The sequence below is a fragment of the Pagrus major genome, chromosome 2, assembly GCF_040436345.1.
Source record: "Pagrus major chromosome 2, Pma_NU_1.0".
NCBI lineage: Eukaryota > Metazoa > Chordata > Actinopteri > Spariformes > Sparidae > Pagrus > Pagrus major.
This window is the reverse complement of record NC_133216.1, coordinates 145,763-160,373: the sequence shown is the minus strand read 5'-3', so window position 1 is coordinate 160,373 and position 14,611 is coordinate 145,763. Positions and strand designations below refer to the sequence as shown.

The window sequence follows — 14,611 nt, the reverse complement described above, 5'->3', positions numbered from 1 at the left end:
CAATGCTGATCAACGATATGTACTGAGGATCCTTTTACTAGTAGCAAAGAAAATGATAACGGTTAACTGGAGAGACGTGAAGCCCCCAACCATAGGTCAATGGACCCAGAGACTGAAAAATGTCTACTCAATGGAAAAAATGACAGCCAGTTTGCAGCTGAAAACAGACATATTTGAGCAGAGATGGTCCTGCATTACCAGATATCTGGGGTTGGAATGAGTAGAATTTTTTGTTTGTTTGTTTTGTTTTTGACTACCTGCCTGTCCATTCATTTGTTTTTATGGCAGCTGGTTTCAATATGTATGCTTTGTGATATGTTGTATGATATGTCAGGAATTGTCTTGTCTTGTTAAGTGAATTGTTTTGTCTTGTGAAGTGTTTTGAAAAATGTTGGAAAAGTTTAAATAAAGAGAAAGTTCAAAAAAAAAAAAAAGCCTGGGCAGATGGTACAATGCAAGCCTCAAGGACAAAGAGCAAGTGCAACAACTAAGGCAAGAGATTGTCAACAGCCAGACAATGTGACCACTGTTGTGGAAAGGGAAAACACATATTTACTCAATATCATCATGATTGTTGTCATCATAAGGAGAGGACCAACCAGGGAGAGGGAACAAATCAAGAGACTCATCTTCTGAATGTGTATGAAGTCCCTATAACCACTGTGGAGAAGATGGAACAAACCATCACTTCATATGCTAAAAGATGGCTTGGCGTCCCACGACGTCTAGGTAACATCGGCCTCTATGGCAAAGGAGTCCTGGAGTTACCTTTCACTAGCCGATCTGAATACAAATGTTCCAAAGTTAGACTCCAGATGACACTGAAGGACTCCAGAGACAAGATCATCAGTTCTGCTGCACTGCCCCTAGTAACTGGGCAGAAGTGGACACCATCCAATGCAGTGCAGCAAGCTACATCAGCCCTGAGGCACAAATACATTGTAAATCCAGCAGGGAAGAGGAGGCTTTGGCCTGAAAGCATGCAAACTAACCTGGCGAAAGGCTACAACATCAGAATGGAGGAAGCTGGTGGTGGAGGAGGTGCTTCGACAGGAAGAGGTCTTCAGAAGTGCAAAGTGTCTCTCTTGCTAAACAGGGGCAATGGATGCAGTGGGAATGTGTGGAGAGAAGAAAGATCTGCTGGAGGGAACTATGGGAAATGGAAGCAAGCAAGATCAGTTTTATCGTCAGAGCGACGTATGATGTGCTTCCATCACCAAAGAATCTCCATCAGTGGTATGGTGAGGACCCAACCTGTGCCCTCTGCCCTATGCCCAACTCCAGCAACTCTCAAACACATCATGACAGGCTGCAAGACCTGCCTTACGCAAGGGAGATACACCTGCCGGCACAATCAGGTCCTCAAGAGCCTGGCAGCAGCTCCGGAAAGCAAACAGAGCAAGACCAACTCCTTGCCACGAAGAGAACCAACCCCCTGAAGGCAACAACGTTTGCCAGAGAAGGACAGAAAACACCAAAACATCCCTCCACCAGGCCGGAAGCAGGACACCTAGGCAGTCCCTGGCCCGGGACTGAAAGATGCTGCCAGACATCAGCCACAAACTAATTTTCCTTCAAGATTTGAAGACAGTTTGTGTGGAAGAAGGGGCCAAAATCACACTTGACTTGAGCAATGCATGCGACTAGTTTCTCCAGACAGGAGGCGTCTTGAAGTTGTCATTACCAACAAAGGCTTTTCTACTAAGTATCAAATACATTTCAGTAAGCGTGTTCAATACTTTTTCATGTCATTCCACTTTATTACACATAACTTAATTTATGGACATATATGTTTTGATTTCTTTGTATGTGTGGATTACTTTGGTTGTTATCGACATCTGGTGACAATTTTATGTCAATAGCCCCATCAGAAATATATTTACTGAGAAAAATGTTGACGCGTTCAATACTTATTTTCCCCGCTGTATATATGCATATATGTATGTGTATATATGTATGTATATATGTGTATATATGTATATATACACACACACATATATACATATATATATATATATATATATATTTATGTATATATATACATATATACACGTATATACATATACATACATAATATTACATACATATGTATGTATTTGAATCGTTTGGTTCATTTGTGTTATGTTCTCTTCTGTTTTTATCGTAAAACACATAGAAGGCTAACGTCAACATCTTTCTTCAAAGAACAGAAGGAAAACATTGTTGGTCATTTTTTATTCAGAACTGTCCATTTAAATTTAAATTTGAAGCAGTAGCTTTTCTACAAAGGTTTTCTTTTTCCTGACATTAATTAAACATCAGTATTCATCAGTAGGACCTGAGATAATGAGGTCAGTCTGCTGCCACCATTAAAAGTTTAAAAGAGGAGCACAGCTTCATCTTATAGGAGAGAGGTTCAGTATGATGACAGCAGGTCAGTAGGTGAATGCGAAGTTTCACACAATGTCATAAGCTCCCCTTTGTAACAACCAACCAACCATTATATTGACTTTGAATAGGAAATGTTGCACTGGGTATGTTTGTAAGACCATGATAAGGACATTTACACAGAATATTACTTTATTACACTGACTTCTATTATGCGTGTTTGATGCTTCAGCTGCATGTTGTGCAGCTTTAATCCAGGAAACTGTAACATGATCATTGTTTCATCTGTTACAAGGAGGCCAATGAACTCTACACAGTTCTCATATTTGGCGCTTGTTGCCTACGTTGACACTGGGCTGTTGAAATACTTATATTTCATAATTGTTTTGTCTCTATACATTTTAATCATTTGTTCCAACCTGCTGCTCATTGTGGTTATCTGTATGAACAGAAGCTTACATGAACCTATGTACATGTTCCTGTGCAGTCTGTTTGTAAATGAACTGTTTGGTAGTTCAGGGTTGTTTCCGTTCCTTCTGACTCAGATTCTCTCTGACATTCACACTGTTTCTGCTTCATTGTGTTACCTGCAGATTTTCTGTGTGTATTCTTATGGAAGTATAGAACATTTAAACTTAGCCATCATGTCTTATGACAGATATCTTGCTATCTGTTATCCTCTACAATATAACACTCGTATGTCATACAACAAAGTTGCAATCTTTATTGCTACAACATGGTTACTCATATTTCTTGTGAATTTTGTTACAATCTCTTTGGTTGTCCCTTTACAGCTGTGTGGGGACGTTATTAACAAAGTGTATTGTGACTATCACTCTGTTGTGAAACTGGCCTGCTATGACACCACAGTCAGTAACATCTATGGACTCTTTGTTACTGCCATCTCAGTCTTTTGTCCTCTAACTTTAATTCTCTACACATACATGAGGATCCTTAAAGTTTGTTTCTCCGGCTCTAAACAGACGAGACAGAAAGCGGTCAGTACCTGCACACCTCACCTCGCTTCTCTGCTCAACTTCTCTTTTGGGGCTTGTTTTGAAATATTACAGAGCAGGTTTAATATGAACAGTGTTCCCAATATGTTGAGAATATTTTTATCTTTATACTTTCTTACATGTCCTCCACTCTTCAACCCTGTAATGTATGGGCTCAAACTGTCTAAAATCCATGTCATATGTAAAAGTCTGATCTAAATTAAAAACTTAACTACACTCTATTTTTTCAACCTGTTGTGCCGTGTAAATACAGGGACATAATTTCCATCAATAGTAATCACAAAGTTGTGCACTATGATAACAGACCAGTTGTCTTCACTGTTACTAATTATAGAAGTATGTATAAATGTAGTTTTGCTACTCTTTAGTTTGATCTGCTGAGATCCTACACTGGTACAGCGGTGATCTGATCTGAACTAACACATATACTTAAAGCAAATAAAAGCCGACACCAGTTCTCCTTAAGGACTTTGAACTACACATTTTACAGAGTTGAGAATGTTTTTGTACAAGTTGAAAATTGAAAGAAATACTCTGAACAGGTGACATCATCATTAAATGATTTGTAACATTCTTTCAGGATGAATGACAACAATCCAAGGCCAAATCCCAATACACCCCTTCTCCTCTTAGCCCTACCCCGCTGGTTTGTGCGTTCACCTCTACGTGTAGGATGTCCTGATTCTTGTTGGGATAGAGGTGTAGGATGAAGTGTTATGCTACATGACCCTCCAAATGGAGATTTTTCAGAGGGCACACCTCAAACCGAGGGTTTTGTCTCTGTAGCTAACTGGCTCACTGGCTCATGTTTTATTGTTATTGCTGATTTGTGCATGACATTCCCCCCTTTGCCACTTGATTGGGAAAAAAATGGACAAAGCCACCGCAATGTCACCCATCAGTGCTTCACTCCCCCTAACTCCCGACTAATCAAAAATGGGCAAAGAGGTGGAGCATGGGCTGAGCTGAAGCAAGCCTAGTTAGTTAAAGAAGCGTTTTGAGTGTAGCACGGCGCAGCACTGCTGTACAGCTGGCGTGGTGAGACCGAGGAGTTTCCGCGGTAATTGCAGAATCACTACTGATCACAATTATACATGTATGTGTTATAAACACAACAACAAACAGACAAAACGTTAGTGTTCCCAACCAAAGGATTAGAAGGGTGGCTCACTTAGATTAGTCTCTTCTTTGAGCCTTTGAGATAGCTTAGTGTTAGCCTGCAGCTAGCTTAGTGTTAGCCTGCAGCTAGCTTAGTGTTAGCCTGCAGCTAGCTTAGTGTTAGCCTACAGCGTCACAGATTAATTCAGAGAAGAGCTCATGAACATCAGGGGAACAACTCCAGCGGACTTGTTTCCGACTTTTCTCTGTTCAACAGTGGAATTATTGGACATTCTGGTTAAAGTTGCCCTTTGCTCATGCAGGACAGGAGGACGAGTCTTCACAAGCGCAGACACCGGACTTCACTGCCCGGTATATTCCTGTCCAACATTCACTCACTGTGCAATAGACTGGAGGAACTGTAGCTACTGTTTTTATATCAACGGTGGCTGGTGCAATGCTGTGATGGTGATCCTGCAGCACTGTTCTCCTGTTCTGAAATCATTTTTCATTAACTGTAAACTCTTCTACTCCCCACGTGAGTTGGCTTCATTCATTCTGGTCGGTTTTAACGTTCCAGGTCAACGTGCAGGACGCGCAGCTCAAACCAGATACTGTGCGTGGAGTGGACACACCTGGGCTCTTTAGTTATTGTCCTCGGTGACTTTAACAAAGGACACATCAACCACAAACTTCCCAAATACAAACAGTTTGTTAAATGTCTGATGAGAGAGAGGAATGTTTGGATCACTGTCACACCACAGTCAGTGGTGCCTATCATGCCATCCCCGTGCTGCACTGGGCCACTCTGACCACGTCATGGTCCATCTGATTCCTGCTTACGGGCAGAAAGTAAAGGTGGAGTCCAACCGCTTCCTGGGCACCATCATTTCCCAGGATCTGATGTGTGAGCTGAACATCAGGGGCCTCATGTACTAAGACTTGCGTGGATTTCCTACTGAAACATGGCGTACGCTAGAATCCAGAAACTGTCGTACGCACAAAAAAAATCAGATGTATCAAAGTGTGCGTACGCATGGATCCAAGCACTTTTCCTTTGTACATCCCAATCAACGTGGAATTGAGCGCACATGTAGAAGTGCTAAACCCCTCCCTGTCCACGCCCCCTTTTAAATATGCAAATTAATTTAAATAGGGCCTGCACCGGGGATTCCCCTCTCTGCACCATCAGATTTACACCATGAGTAAAGGGAAGAAGCGCAACTTCACCGAGTCTGAGCTCGAAACGCTATTAAATGAAGTCGAGACACGAAGATCTGTATCATTTGGTAGCCTCTCGTCAGGGATAAACACCAAAAAAAGAAATGTGAGTGGGAGCTTGTGTGTGAGGCAGTGAACGCTGTGTTGTCGGAGGAGCGCACACTCACTGAAAAAAAAACAAAAAATAATAATAATAAGAAGAAGAAATATATATGTATATATATATATATATATATATATGCTACCGTTAGTGGGAAACAAACAGAAGGACAAAACAACTTCATTACAAGGATTGACAAGACTGATCGCACTTATATTAATGACTGCAGAAGTGCGCCGTGGCTACTGCAGTGTGACATTTCCAACTTTACGCACGCGTTTATTGACACAAATACTGAACACAAGGAGACAATAAAGGGCTTGTTAGATAGCTCTGTCGCTCTATTTTCACCAGGGAAAAACAAATGCATATATTTGAATGCACGTGCCCAAATGGGCATTGTGCTGGTTTACATTCGGGGCGCAATTAAACGGATACATTATTTAATCACCCATCGCGCACCGTGCCAGCCTCCAGCCTGTTACCAACCATGCTATCGGTAAGAATGAACGAGTCATGCGTTGAACCAGGCCACCATGCCACGATGTTGGTGAGCTGCATTTGCGCATCACATATTATTTGAACATTAATTGAATGAAAATGTTTCCTGTTGACAAAAACAAATTCATCCTGTGATGGCGCTTTTATAGCAACGTGTGCAGTCAATAGCTCCGATTACATTACCGACACCGGCTCTTGCTGCAAATTGCGCTTTAATGTTGGCCTGTTCAACAGCATTGTATGGGAATTTGATGTACCTGGATGACATTCTTACGATCCCAATTCAGATCCAGTAACAACGGCCTCGGCAACCTAAAACGACTCATGAGCCAGTTGTCGTCATTTGCCAACGGATCTTCCCGTTCTCTAAACACCCTCTCACGTCTGACATTACCATTTGCGATGTCTTCTAACAAGGCCAAGGCTGCCATTGTTAATGCCATTTTTTCATTACTTTGCGCATGCTTTTATATCCATCCATATGATTGCAAACACGTGTGTGTTAATTGTCCATTAATGTGTCTCTGATGTGCACATTACTCTGAGGACTAATTGTTTTCACATAATTAACAGTTTCCCAGCATCACCTCAACGTGTCGCCAAAGGAACAATAGCTGTAGAAACGTGCGTACGCCAGCCATGAAGCTGGCGTGGGGCACCGCACATTTCCACGGTCATTTCACTTTTGATACATCTGACCGTTGGCGTGGAAAATGACATCAAAAAAGCTTCCTGATTCTCCTGTGTGATGAAGACGATCAGCTGACTGGTACCAGAGGAAACTCAAGTTGGTTTATTTTCTTTTTCAGAGATCCTTTATTGATTTGTTTGTGAAGAGGGTTCACTCTGGACAGATTTGAGAAACTGAATTTCTATCTTTAGTTGTTTATTGTTGAATCAGTGAAGGCTGCTGTTTGTTGTTTTATTTTTGGCGAATATTACTTGAACTTGTCTAACCCTAACCTGCAAAAAGACATCAGGATAAAGTCAAGCTGTTCTTGTAAAAGACCCCTATCTTTGTAAAGAGGAGTTTGTTGTGAGACTTGCACATGATGTAAAATGTGCATTTGCATGGTAGATTATTGTTCTTTACGTTGAAATGTATTTAATTAGGCCAACCTTTTCAATAGGTTGGAGTGAGATTCGTTATCAGTGAAGTTTGTGCATTCAGTGACATCAATGCAGAAGTCCAGGTCATAAAAACTATGTCTAATCAGTAATCATGATTGAGATGAATACGTTTGGTTGATCAGACATCATAGCCTAATTCAGGACACCAAAACAACCCTGATGTACTTTTGTAGTTCAACCCTGAAGTTAGCATGGCCCTGGTTCCCTCTGTGGGATTTTTTAATTTGATTTTCATTATGACAGAAAATAATGTGTGTGTTAAACACAAGTTTATGATCCTTCCAGGTTCTGTTCATCAAGCTAATCTCAACAGATGAACACAAATTAAATGTGTAGCAGTAAAAAGCTAATGCTAGGCTACAAACAGACGACATCACGGTCACATGACTTAAACGTCTCCACCACTGAGCGTCTTACTGCACAATTACTATCCAGGTTTCTATAAACTGATCAATGTACGAGTTGTAAAGTCAGAGTCAGAACAGTGTGTAACTAAAGTGGCCTGTAAAGACGGACTAGTGAGCAGATGAGTCTCCGTGTTCGCTGTGAGGACGTTTAATGTCCCCGACAACCTCTGTAGTCTCATTTAGACACTTGTTAGCAACCGCTAACCGTTTTTAACACACGGAACAGCTTTATAATTAAACTGTGGGGTATTCACTGACGTATTTTTATGAAGTAGAACAAAACGTGAAAACAACAGACCTTATTTCAGGCATCTAACCAAAAACCCGTTGACTTACAGAGACAAAATGCCAACTTATATAAGGGTTTTAGGACACATTCCTGTGGCACTATATTAGGAATCACAAGCAAGTTTCAGAGACAGAAAGCGTCCCTGCAACCGTAGTAGACCGCTGTCACTCCTGCCTGCCTGCATTGTGGTACAGAGGGCAGGGAGAGACGCTACAGTCTGTCTGTACGATATCAGTATCCTCTTTTTGTGTCATTATTGGTTATAAAGGGAAAGAGAAGTAAAGTCAAAAACATGAAAACTGAATCCTGTAATGGCCCTTTAACCCTAAATATCTCTGATACATTTTGGGCTTCCTGTGTGGGCCATTTGTGTGGTGGCTCCTGTGGGACAAACAGCAAAACAAAACATTGTCTTTCCAGTGGTCACTACACAGGAGCGTAAGCTGCTGGCGACAGCAGAGCGTCCTCCCACGATTCCCTGCGAGGCAGAGCGTGTTAATGGGCCGTTAGTGAAGCTGGTTGGAGTCTCCAGGGTGTCCAAGTGTCCACACAGACGGTCGAGCATTGTGTTGTGCTACAGATGAAAATAGCTGCTGCTGATGAAGAGAGGAGCTCCGTCGGGACTCATTACTGAGAAATGAAACAGTAAACATGATGAAATCACACATCAGAGTCCCCCGCTGACCTCTCTCCGTCCACCACACATCACACTGTCAACAATTAAAGATCTGTGACCTATTGAGAAAATAATGTGACCTTTAATTGGGTGATGTAATGTGTTATCAGTGTTATCCAACTTGTTCTTTAGTTTTGATTTCTGGTGGAAGTTTTCTCTCCTGCTGAATGGACAGGACATACAGGAAAACACCAACATAAATGTGCCAACATTAAGTACAAAAGGCTTTAAAATAGGCTCGGAGAGATGCAATGATGTTGTTCACTGATACATAACATACATAAATGTTCAGGCTCAGTCATCATCTCCTCCTGATGATATAAAGTCAGGCTCAGTCATCATCTCCTCCTGATGATATAGAGTCAGGCTCAGTCATCATCTCCTCCTGATGATATAGAGTCAGGCTCAGTCATCATCTCCTCCTGATGATATAGAGTCAGGCTCAGTCATCATCTCCTCCTGATGATATAGAGTCAGGCTCAGTCATCATCTCCTCCTGATGATATAAAGTCAGGCTCAGCCATCATCTCCTCCTGATGATATAAAGTCAGGCTCAGCCATCATCTCCTCCTGATGATATAAAGTCAGGCTCAGTCATCATCTCCTCCCGATGATATAAAGTCAGGCTCAGTCATCATCTCCTCCCGATGATATAAAGTCAGGCTCAGCCATCATCTCCTCCCGATGATATAAAGTCAGGCTCAGTCATCATCTCCTCCCGATGATATAAAGTCAGGCTCAGTCATCATCTCCTCCCGATGATATAGAGTCAGGCTCATCCATCATCTCCTCCCGATGATATAGAGTCAGGCTCAGTCATCATCTCCTCCCGATGATATAGAGTCAGGCTCAGTCATCATCTCCTCCCGATGATATAAAGTCAGGCTCAGCCATCATCTCCTCCTGATGATATAGAGTCAGGCTCAGCCATCATCTCCTCCTGATGATATAGAGTCAGGCTCAGCCATCATCTCCTCCTGATGATATAGAGTCAGGCTCAGCCATCATCTCCTCCTGATGATATAAAGTCAGGCTCAGCCATCATCTCCTCCTGATGATATAAAGTCAGGCTCAGCCATCATCTCCTCCTGATGATATAAAGTCAGGCTCAGCCATCATCTCCTCCTGATGATATAAAGTCAGGCTCAGCCATCATCTCCTCCTGATGATATAAAGTCAGGCTCAGTCATCATCTCCTCCTGATGATATAAAGTCAGGCTCAGCCATCATCTCCTCCCGATGATATAAAGTCAGGCTCAGTCATCATCTCCTCCTGATGATATAAAGTCAGGCTCAGTCATCATCTCCTCCTGATGATATAAAGTCAGGCTCAGTCATCATCTCCTCCCGATGATATAAAGTCAGGTGAAGTCTCGTAGTCCACAGAACATTTCTGGAGCTTCACAGTAAAACAGAGTTGCAGCGTTCTGCTGAACAGCTGAAGCAGCTGGAGATGATTTAAACATCAGATGTCTCCATGCAGCTCGTCTGCTGTGATCACAGAGATCACAACCTGATCTGAACACCAAAACATAATTTACACCCTCTTTTAAGATGAAATCAACCCAGAAAAAACACCAGGTCTCAGAGGGCCTGAAAACAATGATTGATTGATTTACTGGTCACCACATGCCCAACAAAGCTTCCCATCCATCACAAAGACTATTAGTGAAATAATAAAAAGGGGGCTGGAAAAAATGCAGGACTTCTAACACATTGACTATGAATTTCACATAATTGACACTTTTCACACACACTCATGCCACACACCAATTTCCTCAAACACTGAAAAACAAATGTATAACTGATAGCAGAACAAAAAGAAGCATCGACAGCCTTCAGAAAGGTGTTTTAGGCCAGCTAAGGCCGGTCTCTCCCTTCCTCCACACTGTTTTTATTTGAAAGTTCGGCCCCAACAGTGTTTGCTTGGAGAAAATCTAGCCCTTGGAAAAATGAAGTTGATGGCCCCTGCTCTTGAAGGACATTTTCTCAGAAGTCCCATATAATGATGGAGGGAGCCAGGCAACTGTGATTCAAGACAGGCCTTGTATGTCTATCCACAGGTAGTCACAACCTCAGTTCAGGATGCCACTGCTGTTAACTGTGGTAACATCAGTTTCTGATAACACAGGCTGTTGTTATCAGAAACTAATGATACCACAGTTAAAGGAAGTGGAGACTCAGGTATTGGTGGATGCCTTCTTCCTTGACCCATAGATCCCCTGCAGAGTGGCTCGACGGTGAAGGAATAACATTGACGAGACAGTTGTCCTACATCATGTCTTGTGCACAGTTTGAAGTCTTCACAGTCGGATCAAATACATAGGATGATTTTGCAATACAATAAGTAAATGATATTGAGGTTCAGGAGCAGCAACAAGTCCACAGGTTGCCATGGTAATGCTTGTGTAATTAAGTTGTTACAAGGTAATTCACTACCTTGCTTCATTTGAGCAATATCGTTGACTTTTATTAAGTTTTCTGGATGCACCATGTTGAAGACCAAGCCCGGCAGTGGCGCTCCCTGGTGTCAGCACCCTACACCCAGCAGGGTAATGCACCCTGCGTGCACTACAAAAACTGCTGAGGAATGGTCTGAAGAATGTGACAAAGAGCTGAAGGCATCGACCTGGCCTCCAACCTCCCAAGTTTTGAAGCCAACTGAACCTGAACAAGTCTGACCCATGGAGGCCCCCACTTTGCAATCCACAGGACTCATACGAGTCAGTTCAGTTGCTGGTTCGGAGCCAGTGCCTAATCTGGAACCACTTCTTTGTGTCTTGACAGCCAAAGAACCAGCCTCCATCTGGGCAAAAGGTTCCAAAGGGGCAATAACACTTTTCCGGTCTAGAACAAAGAACTGATTAAGGCTGGGGCTGGGGGCAGGTTATTGTGACCAAGGACCAACTGAAACAGCCTGTGACAAACATTTTTAACAACCAGTTAGTGTAGCGTGTTCTAACTTATCCATGAGAGAATAAACAAAAGATTTAAACTATTTTCACTAATCGAAGCAACAGTGGTCGAAGGACCAGTCATGTTTGGATGTAGGCATGCAAAGCCAGGAGGACGACTGTAGAGAGTTGATGTAGTCCACCATAGGTGTTCCTTGCGGCACTGGAAAATTGGAGATGTATACAATGACCGAATGATGTGACTCTACGGTGGCTCTCATGGAAAAGCAATCTGGTTCTCAAAAGGTTTACAGGTTTAAACCAGCACTAGCACCAGCCCAGAACCAGCCCTTGGTTTGCTTTGGTTCAAAAAGGGGGAATCAAAGTATATGTGTCCAACGATCTGGTGCCAGACAACAAAAAACCACCCCCAGAGTTCCTGTGTCCACACCTCAACAGGTCAGAGCCAAGTCAAATTCATAGCAGGGCCTCCATGGATTGGGCTGGGATGCCAATAAGGCCGGAGGGCAACAATTCTGAATCTCTCAAAAGTGTTTTCAACATTTTCTTATTTTTGATTGCATGACACTGTGGTGACTTTCAGTCCGACTTGTTTATCTCTTCAACCAATGGCAGCGTCAGACGGAGGGTATTAAAGTGCCGAGTCAGTGTTCAGAAGGGACAGTTGGATGAGTCTGGATGGAAACCGGCTGATTTCTACAGAAGTGAACTGTGAGCAGCTCGTCAGATTTAACTCTTTATGTTTGTCCTGAAATCAGATTTCCTTCAAATTAAAGGAACAATTAGACAGTGGTGGGAGTTTATCTCACCTCAGATTGTTTCATACATTTTCTATACTGTTATATATTTATTCTGATGATTTTATGTCTCACTGAACCTGGAATACGTGGTTGAATCTTTGGATTAATTCCATTGTGTTGTCAGGTTTCTCTTCAGCGGGAAACCAAACTGCTTGAGGAGAGATGAGCCAGCGCCGCTTTTTGGCAAGTTTGTTTGCCAAAATATTTCATGCTGTTGATGTGTTGTTTTTCTCTTGTCATATATTTGTGGTTAAGCCCTTTTCAAAGTTCCCATGTAGCCAGAAGACAGACACATGTTTAATATTAGGAAATGTAGTAAATGTACATTTATTTATTAAGCTGATAATCACAAATGTTCCTCAGAGGTCTTTACAAACTGTAAAACTACAGTTTGGGTCTTCCGTTATCACAGTAGATGTGTTGGGTTTTTTGTTTGTGTTTTTTATGCTCAGTAATAGACCAGATGATCGCGTTATTAATGCAATGTTGTTTCCTAAACAGATGAAACCCCTCAAAAGGCCAATCAGCCATCTGTCAATGTGTGACAGTTATATTCACATATGATTAACATCATTGAGTAGAACATTAAAATCAGCATTATGTGATTTTTCAACTGATCATTATGCTCCTTTTTTCCACTTTGTTGTCAAACATTGTTGATACAAAACATCTATCACGTTTCAACTTACTATTATTATTTTATGTTGCTGATGTTATTTGTACACTCTTAATATTGTGCTTTTGTTTCTTCATATCATAACTCCATGTCTGGTTCAGTGATATCAGTTCAGAATTGTTGGTCAAAGAATAAAGAGTTTTGTATGTTGTACAGTTACAGTACATCTGTCAAAGCAGGCTCCAGTCCTGTTGTTTGATTTCCATAATGGACCTGCTTGTTTGTTAACAGAAGAATCATTTCTGAAGTTATTTTTTATTACTAGAAAGAAACAGATACTCCACTGTGTTGTGAGGTTAAATGTTCAAATCTCCTCCTCTGTTTTCAGGCTGATTCAACTAAAATTGAACAAGGAGGTTTTCTGAGGAGGGAGGATGGAGAACGTCTCCTCACACAAACACTTCATCCTCAATGGTTTCAGTGAACTCGGAGCGCTGAGGCCCGTCCTCTTCATCCCCTTCTTCATCATGTTCATTGTGTCACTGTCGGCCAACTCCCTGCTGCTGTACGTCGTCATTTCACAGAGGAGCCTCCACTCACCGATGTGCATCCTCATGGCCGGCATGGCCTTTGTGGACCTGAGCCTCCCGCTGTTCTTCGTCCCCAACATGCTGCTGAGCTTCTTGTTTGACTGGAGGGGAATCTCTCTGATTGGCTGCCTGGTTCAGATGCACTTCATTCACTTTATAGGAACTTTTCAGTCCACATTGCTTGTATGGATGGCACTGGACCGCTACTTTGCCATCTGCACACCACTTTACTACCATGAACACATGGCTTTACCCAAATTCCTCAAGTTTATAATCCCGCTTGTGGTCAGAAATGTCCTCCTGATCACACTGTTTGTGAGTCTGGCAGGAACATTGTCATTCTGTGCTGGAAATGTGATGAACCACTGTTTCTGTGAGCACATGGCCTTAGTGGAGCTGGCCTGTGGAAGTACAGCCATCAACAACCTGGTGGGGTTACTGACAATTTTCTTAACTCCAGTGGCAGACTTCATCTTTATTTCTGCCTCCTATGTGGTGATATTCAGCTCTGTGTTCAAGTCCGGCAGGTCAGGGGTCAAAGCGCTTCACACCTGCATCACCCACATCATGGTCATCACTGTCAGCTTGACCATTGCACTTGTTGCTTTCCTGTCGTACCGGATCGGAAACGGTCTTCCTGCAGCCATTCGGGTGTTTACCAGCACCATGTATCTGCTGTTCCCGAGCTGTTTCAACCCAATCATTTATGGGATCAGAACCACTGAGATTCGACAGCAGATCCTGAAGACACTGACATGCTGTCACTTTGTTCGAACTGTGCCTCATTCATAAGAATCTGTAATGTAAAATGACTCTATAATATTTAAATCCATTTCTTTGAGGAAAGCCAAACATAAATTGAAAGTTCCTGATGACAAAAATGA

At 42.2% G+C, this 14,611-nt stretch overlaps 2 protein-coding genes across 2 annotated transcripts; both read left to right on the top strand.

Moving 5' to 3' along the window:
* The first annotated feature begins 2,669 nt into the window (after nt 1-2,669).
* LOC141018119 (olfactory receptor 11A1-like) lies at nt 2,670-3,581 on the top strand. The gene has a single exon (XM_073493017.1). It carries the CDS (start codon nt 2,670-2,672, stop codon nt 3,579-3,581), a length of 912 nt encoding a protein of 303 aa, XP_073349118.1.
* A 9,990-nt stretch (nt 3,582-13,571) lies between these two features.
* On the top strand, nt 13,572-14,519 carry LOC141011246 (olfactory receptor 52E4-like). Its single transcript, XM_073484517.1, has one exon. It carries the CDS (start codon nt 13,572-13,574, stop codon nt 14,517-14,519), a length of 948 nt encoding a protein of 315 aa, XP_073340618.1.
* The last annotated feature ends 92 nt before the right edge of the window (nt 14,520-14,611 follow it).

Bases quoted from the DNA above. Each gene is read 5' to 3' on its own strand.
- LOC141018119 (XM_073493017.1), top strand. From the start codon at position 2,670: ATGAACTCTACACAGTTCTCATATTTGGCGCTTGTTGCCTACGTTGAC.
- LOC141011246 (XM_073484517.1), top strand. From the start codon at position 13,572: ATGGAGAACGTCTCCTCACACAAACACTTCATCCTCAATGGTTTCAGT.